Source organism: Tubulanus polymorphus, chromosome 3 (assembly GCF_964204645.1).
Source record: "Tubulanus polymorphus chromosome 3, tnTubPoly1.2, whole genome shotgun sequence".
Taxonomy (NCBI): domain Eukaryota; kingdom Metazoa; phylum Nemertea; class Palaeonemertea; order Tubulaniformes; family Tubulanidae; genus Tubulanus; species Tubulanus polymorphus.
In genome coordinates this window covers 12,155,641-12,165,198 of record NC_134027.1, presented here as the reverse complement: position 1 = coordinate 12,165,198, position 9,558 = coordinate 12,155,641, and the positions used below count along the sequence as shown (strand labels likewise).

Here is a 9,558-nt window from a genome sequence, read left to right as displayed (position 1 = left end):
GACGTATTTAAATAAAGAATTAATGAATTATTTGAAATAATCAAAAAGAAATCAGAAACAGAAACAACATCTGAACAGAATATAACTTCCAAAACTAGTAAACTTAAATCAAATAAAGTTTCAATTGAAACACTTTTACCGAATGGATTAATTGATGCAACAGATCAACAATTAGAAGATTTAAATATATTTTCTGATGAAGCAATTAGAGAAATTATTAGTATAAGAAATGAAGCTGATAAAATTGCACATAATAAAAGTATAAGAGATCAAAAAATTATGTATTTGGAAAAAGAATTAACTAATGCAAATAAAGAAATAGAACAACTAAAGTCTGATTTAGATCATCAAGTAATTGATGAAATAGAATATAGGCAAAAAGAATTACGTTTAGAAAAACAAATTAATAATTTAAAAGATAATTTAGATGTACAGAAAGAAGAAATTAAATTATTGTTAAAATCATATGATTATAATATAAATAGATTAAAAGTTATTTTTAAAGATTTGTTGATTAAACCGAATTCTGAAATATCATTAAAAGATAGAATAGAATTATTATTTAAATTTGAAGGAATAACAATTCTTTCAATTCTAACAGCTGTAACTATGTTATTTACAACAATAGGTTTAGCAATATCTAATGCTTTGAAATCTACTCCTACTCCCAATAAACCAGATAAACCCCCAGGTAATAATTCTATACAAGATAAAGTTAAGGATGGTTTAAAGAAATTAGCAAAATATTTATGGGAACTATCTAAAAAATCTGCTGCAGCATTACCAGGAGTTATTGCATCAATTGTTGGTTTCATATTGAAATCTGCAGGAAACATTATTAACTTTGCTGCTGAACATATTATTTTATTTTTAATTACAGTTGTAAGTGCAATTATTTTTGGGCTAGTAAACATGATAAAAAATAAATAATTAATTTTTTTGTTAAATAAATGAGTGGGAGTTATATCAATCCTTCTAAGAATCATAGAATATCTAATGCTATTAAAGCAGAAAGATCTCATCATATAATTACTCATAACCCTTCTAATATTAATCCTGATGAAACTTTATACGTTAGAATTCCTCGATTAACACAAAATACTTTTTATGTTCCAAATAGTATTTTATTATCAGCCGATATACAAGTAACCGGTAATGATAATAATTATGTTGTTGATAATGTTGGAAGATATTTGATTAAAAAGTTAACAATAAAGATTGGTCCAGAAAAAGTATTCTCATTAGATGATTATAATTTATTTATGCATTATAAAGATTTATGGTTAACTAAAGAAAATAGAAATAATATGATATTTCAGGGTATTCAATCGGAAAACCATAATAAATTAAGATCAGGAGCTAATGACGCAATAGTAACTAATGCTGTAGATAATTTGATTAAAAAGATTTATGGAAGCAAATATAAAATTCCATTAATTGATAATTACTTTGAATTGATAAATAATAATGCACCTTTATATAAATACGCAATTCAAGAAGATATTATATTTGAGATAACATTTGCTCCTGTAAATGAAATTGTATTATCTAGCGTTGTTAAAGATATGGGTTATAAATTATCGAATATATGTTTAGAATATGACACAGTAACTAATGAAAATATTGCTAGCAAAATTCAAACTCAATACAATCAAGGATTTTCATTATTATATGATTATATTAGTAAATTTAAAACTGTAACTATTAATGCAAATGATGAAATAATTAATGAGAATATTAACTTCCCAAGAAGATCTATTAAAGGTATATTAATATTTTTTACCATTGCAACATATTCTAATGGAGCAATAAAGGTAGATAATTATTATAATCCTGAAATAACAAAAGTAGAAATAACTATCGAAGGAATAGCAAATAAAATATTTTGTCAAGGAATGAGAATGATTGATCAATGGCCAGAAATTAGAAAACATTTTATGAATGAAAAAGTGAAATCATCTGAAAATTGTAACATTAATCAAATTGATTATTATACCGGTAATAAATATGCATTATGGTTAGATTTTAGAACAACAGAGGATAATTCATTACATGGTTCTGGGAAGAAATCACAGAACACTAAAGATGGAATACAATTATTCATGACAAAGAATAAAGGAATCAAAAATTTTAAAATGCACATTTATATTATATCTGACGCATAATTAGATATTGTAAATTCACAATTAGATAATGTTCAATATTAGAAATATAAGGTTAAAATTAAGGATATATAAATGGGTGGTAAAAAAAACTCCTAATACTAAAGAACAATATTTAAGAAATTTATATTACAACCCTGAGAGTTCGGTTGCTTTTTCTTCTACCAAAAATATATGGCGTCAAGTAAAACAAGATAAATTAGATAAGATAATCCCACAAAATTTAGTTAAATATAAAGATATAAATGAATTTATGTTAGAACAACCAACATACACAACACATAAAAAAATTGTTAGAAAATATAAAACTCGTAAAACTATGGTAAGTTATGTAGATCAACAGTGGCAAGGAGATTTAATTGATATGAAAAATGTTAAGAAAGATAATGATGATTATTGGTGGTTATTGAATATAATTGATATTTTTAGTCGTTATGTATGGAGCTTCCCACTTTATAGAAAAGATGCTGTACAAACATCAAATGTTTTAAGAAAATTTCTTTCGGATGATAAACTGAAACCAGAAAAAATACAATTTGATGATGGAAAAGAATTTGATAATTCACTTGTTCATGAACTCTTAGACAATCATAATATTAGATATTTTTCAACAATATCAGATAAAAAAGCAGCAGTTGTTGAACGATTTAATAGAACATTAAGAACAAGAATGTGGAAATATTTTACAGCAAATAATACTTTTAAATGGATTGATGTTTTACCAAAATTGATAGAAGGATATAATAATTCTTATCATTCTTCTATTGGAATGAAACCTATTGATGCTAGAAAACCTGAAAATGCTGAAATTGTTTGGAATAATTTATATGGAGCATTTCTTGTAGATGATTTAGGTGAACCTAAATTTAAAGTTGGTCAAAATGTTATAAAAAGATATAAAAAGATATTTGATAAAGGATACGATCGAAATTTTACTAGAGAAATATATAAAATAAAAAAGGTAATAACAACAAAACCATATGTCTATAAATTAGAAGATTTAGATGGTGAAGAAGTTGATGGCTACTTTTACGAAGAAGAATTAAGTTTAACTACTGAAAATCTAGAACAAGAATATAAAATTGAAAAAGTATTAAAAACAAAAACTATTAAAAGAAAAAAATATTCTTTAGTAAAATGGGTTGGATGGCCAGATAAATTCAATGAATGGATATTATCAAGTAAAATTAAAAATATATAAATGAATAAAGAATTATTTATATTTGAGCCGCATAATATGTTAATATCTGGCGTAACAAATTGTGGAAAAACTTATTTTATATTAAATTTATTAGAAACTGTTTATGAAAACTATTTTGATAATATAGTATTATTTTGCCCAACATATGAATTTAATCAAACTTATGATAGAAATATTACTAGAAATAATAAATTTATTATATTAGATCCTAAAACAGTAGAAGAAAATTTAGATAATTGTATTAAAATAGCAATTGATATTTATAAAGGATCAAATACATTATTCATTATAGATGATTGTGCTAGTCTACATGATTCAAAAGTTAGAGAAAGTGAGTTATGCTATTTAGCTTTTTCTGGCAGACATTTTGGGATAACAACTTGGGTTTTAAATCAAAAATATAATTCAATTGTTAAAGACTTTAGAGAAAACATTAGATTTCTAGTTTTATTCTACAATAAAGATAGAAAATCGATGAAAAATGCACTTGAGGAAAATGATATAATTCCACATGATTTACATAATGAATATATGGATAAGTTGAAAAATATTAAAAGATCAAAATTACTATTTAGATTACAACACCCATTTAAATATGAATTTATTTAAATTCAACTAGCTTGTTAATCTAGTTGAATTCTAGTTACATTCTAGTTGAATTCTAGTTATTGGTAGTTGTAACAAAAATCAACTAGATTTAACAATATTTTAACTAGCTTGTTAATCTAGTTTAATTCTAGTTACATTCTAGTTGAATTCGAGTTATTGGTAGTTGGAACAAAAATCAACTAGATTTAACAAGAAATAAACAAAAACAACAATATTTCAACTAGCTTGTTAATCTAGTTGAATTCTAGTAACATTCTAGTTGAATTCTAGTTGCAACATCACAAATAATTTTTTTGTTATATAAATGGTAGGTGAAATGAAAATAAAATCTAAAAATGGTGATGTTCCAATTGAAAAAACTTTAGATGATTTAGGAATAACAGAAAACAAATTAATTCCAGATGATGGTGCTTTAAATAATGTTACAACAAATAATAATTATGAATATTATCTTTATTGTAAACATCAATTAGAAATATTAATAGCATCTGGAAAATGTAAAAATTTAACTTATAATGAATTAGATACAATGAAATCAGATGAAATTATCAGATTATTTAAGATTTATGAAGCCGCGAGAACAGCTAGAATTAATGACGCGATATCAGAAAATGTAGTAAAAGGTTATAGTAAATTATGTAATTATATACTACCAATTGAAGATGAAAATAGATTATATTCCGATTTAAAAAATGATTATTTAGTTATGACTGAATTAAATAAATGGATTGGATATTTATCATTTCAATTAGGTGGATTTATGACATTATTATCAACTGGGGTTATAACATTTTCAAATATTGAAAATAAAAATATTTCTATAATAAATGAGCGAGGTGGAAGAAGTGAAGAAAAAACCGAGATCACAGAAACAAATTGAATGGTCTCGGCAATTAGGAATTAAATCACAAGAATATAAAAAAGCTGTAAAAGAAAAAATAAGTAATAAAAATGTTAATAAAAATGGTGAAAATATTGTTATTTCTACTCCTTCTAATAATAGAATATTTGATAAATGTCTATATTTTACAGTTGGATTTGTAATTGTATTCATTTTGATTGGGTGTAATTGGTATAAGAAATCAAATAAAATTCATGATATTAATAATTCTGAAACAACTGCTATCAAAAATGAAAATAATTCTGAAATTCCAAAATTGACAATAAAAAAAATGGATTAATATTTTAGAAAAAAAGCAAAAAAATAATTTTTTTTTAATTAATTGAATATTAATTGAATATCTCACTACTTTTGTCTATCTATGCGGAGCAATTAAATTGTCCAGATAAGTTATTTCGGATTCTTAATATTCATTATTTTTATTAATTTATTTTTTTAAATTTAATCAACAATTTCTAAATCATGATGGCCATCTTCATTTTTTCCATGATAGATTATTTTAAATCCTTCTAAATCTTTTAATTCCTCTGTACTCAATGAAACCCATTTATCAGGTAAAAATACTTTAAATTCTCGCGATGTACTAACATTACAGTAGCTTAAATTAGCGGATACTTTCTCTCCATATTTAGTTTCTATCTTTTCTAATTTCAATATTTTATGTTCAATTTCTTTTGTTACATCAACTAACTTTTTTATTTCAAATTGTTTTTTGCTGGTTTTATTCTGTTATTAATTGTTGCTAAGAATGCTTTTCTATCTCCCATTTATTAGGAAAAGAAATTACTTGTGGTGATGAGTGGTGTCTCGTCCTCTCGTCCTCTGATCTGAAAGCCCACTTTTCCAATTACTCATTGATATTTTACCTACTTTACCATCAGCGGTGACAATTTGAAAAAACCGTAACATTTGAAATTTTGAATTAACAGTCGTAGTAGAATGTATGGAAGATCTAAAAGTGACGCGATGAAAGATCCGAGACACCTCAGCGATCGCTCCTTTAAAGAACTAAGTATCAGAAGATTTATTGAGGTAAATATATCACATACAACACACGAGAATTCTTAATCTTTATTGATGGTAATTGTTAATTACCCAATTATAGCATCTATGCTCCTAGTAATTAATACCAAGTTCCGCAGTTCCGTGGGTAGAATTTGACACGAGGGTTAAAAAATGGAAATGAACAAATTCAAATCTGTATACAAACTAAAGAAACCTGTGGAAACTTTATCCAGTAATGTTTAGTGTTGCAAATTCCTGTTTGTTTCAGATCGGTCATTAAAGTTTTCTCAATTACATTCTGATTTATTTTTCAGTTTCTGTCTGAAAAAAGGTGATTCGCAAAAAACTCAGCGTGAAGATCTTACATTCTCCGACTACTAAAGATTTCCTCAAAATCATTTAGGTATTTATTACGCGTTCAAATATCCTCTTATAGAAAATCACTTAATGATTTATTTCTTCGTTATTTTTCAGTTCATGTTGAAAATCGTCGATGCCAAATTTCGTCTAGACAGTAAACACGAAGAGCAGATACCACGTCTGCTAAAGGATCTCGGGTATCCATTTCTTATATCGAAGAACATGTTATTCACTGTGCGAGCACCTCATGTTTGGCCTCACCTACTCGGCGCACTTTCCTGGCTCGGTGATTACATTGAAGTAAGTGTAGATTCAATATACTCTTTATTTATTTAGTCGTTCAACAAAAATTCTTTTTTTTTTTTATGCCTTTTATTTCAAGTCATCTTTTCAATTCGATATTTTCAAAATGATGTTCTCAAGAAATGATAGATTTGATGATTCAGAAACTGAAGAACTGGTTCGTAAAAAAAAAACTTTTAGATAGAACTCCTGGGGCTAGTAATACTTCAAGACCAGTCATAGATCATTTTGGTTCTAGTGAATTTAATAACTTCATATCAATTCACCTCATAGATATCTGTTGAATGATTGTTGATTAGATATCAGTACTTCATCAATACGTACAAGGCGTTCAAGGATGGAAAAGGTGAATTTGTCGAGGAGGATGAACTTTACAGAAAAAAACAAGGTAAGTTTCAAGTTTATGTTTTTTTCCATTTAAATGTTTATTGTGCGTATCTTAAAAATTCATCATTTTATGTTCACAGAATGTTTACACGATGATAAACCGATGAACTTTAAATCACTACAAATCGAAAGAGTCCGACTCAAACAAGACTCAAACAATCTTGAGAATGAACCAGTGAATTCTAATTATCACATCAATAAAACATTTTTAATGATAAGTGAAGAAATTTCCCCAATCACCTGCAGCAGATTTACTCGGGGAATTTCGTATTATATATCTTGGAAAAATAAAAAGAACTCAGATAATTTGTAAATGAGGGAAAAATGAACCAATTTCCTTCAAGAGAGAAAGAAACCTAAACAATGACCGTTGAACTGATCAAGTTAATAGAGTTTTCAATATTGTAAATGATTCAGGATAATCTTGAATATCTGACGGCCACGCGAAATAAATACCAAGTCGAATTAAAACAACTGACCGATCAGACTGAAGAGCTCAATAGAAGACAGTTTGAAAAAGATAAAGAATTCCGTGATTTGTGCATCAAAAAGAAAACATTGGTATGTAACCACCCCTTACCCAACATAGCTTGTAACCTTAAACATAGCTTTTAATTCACTCAAAATATGCACATCGAGGCATCCATGTTCTCTATGTGACCCTTTATATATCACATGATATTTCTATCTAACACCATGTATCGAAGATCATATCATCTGAAGGTTTGAATTTATCAACGCTCTTTTTGAACTGTGTTTAGAAATGGAAATAGTTCGAGCAATGCAAGAAAAAGATGAAATGCAGAAGATCTACGATACGCAAGATTTGTCACAAGATGAAATTAAGCGAATCAATATGTCTCGAAATGAGTTCATGTGGTGGAAACTCTTGATTTTGAGAAGAGAAAATGGAATCTGGAAATAGGAAAACTGCAGGAAAAGTTTCGATATCCTAAATTATTTACTAGCCCACTAAACCGGTTAGCGGTATAAATCCCCTCGGTAAAAATCCCCAATTCTTCAAAGTAGGTAAAAATCCTCCTCCTTAAGGTCAATTGATTCATAATATTTATACATATATCCAATTTATTATTGTGGAACATCATAAGGATATCATGAGTATACAAACTTTAGGCTCCTAGATACCATTTATTACAATGTTCACATTCTGCCATAAAAAAATCTGGGTTTAGCGAGTCGACTGGATGCCAAGGCATTCTACAAGAACAATACAGCTGCATTGTTTTGCGATGATACTGTATTCTTGTATATCTCTTTTCCCCGATTTCTGGGAATGGTGACATTTTCTTTTTCCTCAAACATTCTATAAGATGGTTTCTAATTTTCTTCTAATCGTAAATAGTTTTTCGAACTTCTTGTCCAAACAAAATTCCCGTCACTAAAGGAAGCGATTGCTACATAAGACGCCGCAATCACTACCGTTGCTGAACTGGTTGGATGTTTATCACTATTTCGGATCTTTCACAAAATAAATCGAAGCGACTTGTTTTTCTAATCAAATGATTTCTAATGACGTAATTTTTCCGTTGTATCAAGTGTCATAATAATTCATTTCGCCTTTATGACATCCGATTTTCGCAATAATGGTTTTTTTTGTAATACATGTAATTGAACGTTTTTTGTAATAATGGTCACTGTTGTTCTAGAATTTCAAAGTATAAATAATGTTGGCAATTTCCGCTTCTGATCATATAGGATTGTAACGACAATAGGCCAATCTTGATTCGTTTACTCAGCGTTGAATAAAGCTTACATTGCGTTTATCATTGTATTTTGCTTTAACGCTCGTTTTACGGTCAGGACCGTGATGACAATGCATCTCTAGCCTGGTATTAGCCGATTCGTAAATGGTAAACCATCGAATTCCAATCGACCATCCTTTATATCTGCAGGGTCGGCCCAATAGGGGGGAGAATTTGTTATGTCTGGAAAACATATAGCCCACATAAAAAAATTCATGAAGAATGTACATGTATTTTTTATATTGTAAATCTTTCCAGAGAAAACTCAGGCTCGGCATCATCTTGTATCACTATTGTTAATTGTTTTAGTGAGCAAACCCACAGTTGATCTAATCAATCAATTTCCTATACGTCAAAATTTGAAAAAGGGCACTTTCACCACTGGGGGGGGGTTCGTCCGAACCCCGAACCCCCCTCCCTATACGCACGGGCGTGTAGTTGGCAAGTCTTTTGAGTGCGCGCAAATCCTGATGGGATTTCTGAAATAAGGCCCCTATAAGAATCAAGATACGGAGCCCCGGAGGTGACATGGTGAGAAATAAATAAATATTTTTTTGTTCGAACGAAATAATCTTTACGAAATTATTTCGTTCCCGCCAAAAATTATTTTAGTCGTTCGAATGAAATGATTACTTCGTTCGAACGACTAAAATAATGTGTGCCGCATCAACAACAGCGTGGCGCTCTCCAACCGGCGTGCCATGTGCTGGAACCAGTTAGGGCCAAATTCGGTTTTCGTATCTAGCGACTAGTGGTCGGAACTAACGACCAAACGCACTAACGTGTTATAGATCGGTCGTAACATCACAGTGTCGGCCATCTTGGAAATGGGTCGGAACTAATAGCTACCGCGCTCAATCGCGTGGT

General features: G+C 28.7%; 1 protein-coding gene across 1 annotated transcript; it reads left to right on the top strand.

The window, feature by feature from the left end:
- Positions 1-5,812: 5,812 nt before the first annotated feature.
- Positions 5,813-7,853, top strand: LOC141902082 (kinetochore protein NDC80 homolog). The gene is made up of 6 exons (XM_074789724.1): positions 5,813-5,905; positions 6,353-6,538; positions 6,869-6,929; positions 7,009-7,103; positions 7,346-7,460; positions 7,690-7,853. The coding sequence occupies exons 1-6, from the start codon at positions 5,813-5,815 to the stop codon at positions 7,851-7,853; spliced, it is 714 nt and encodes a 237-aa protein (XP_074645825.1).
- Positions 7,854-9,558: the final 1,705 nt, after the last annotated feature.

Coding starts and splice junctions, on each gene's coding strand:
- LOC141902082 (XM_074789724.1), top strand. CDS start 5,813: ATGTATGGAAGATCTAAAAGTGACGCGATGAAAGATCCGAGACACCTC. Junction 5,906..6,352: donor GTATCAGAAGATTTATTGAG/GTAAATATATCA, acceptor GTTATTTTTCAG/TTCATGTTGAAAATCGTCGA. Junction 6,930..7,008: donor ACTTTACAGAAAAAAACAAG/GTAAGTTTCAAG, acceptor TTATGTTCACAG/AATGTTTACACGATGATAAA.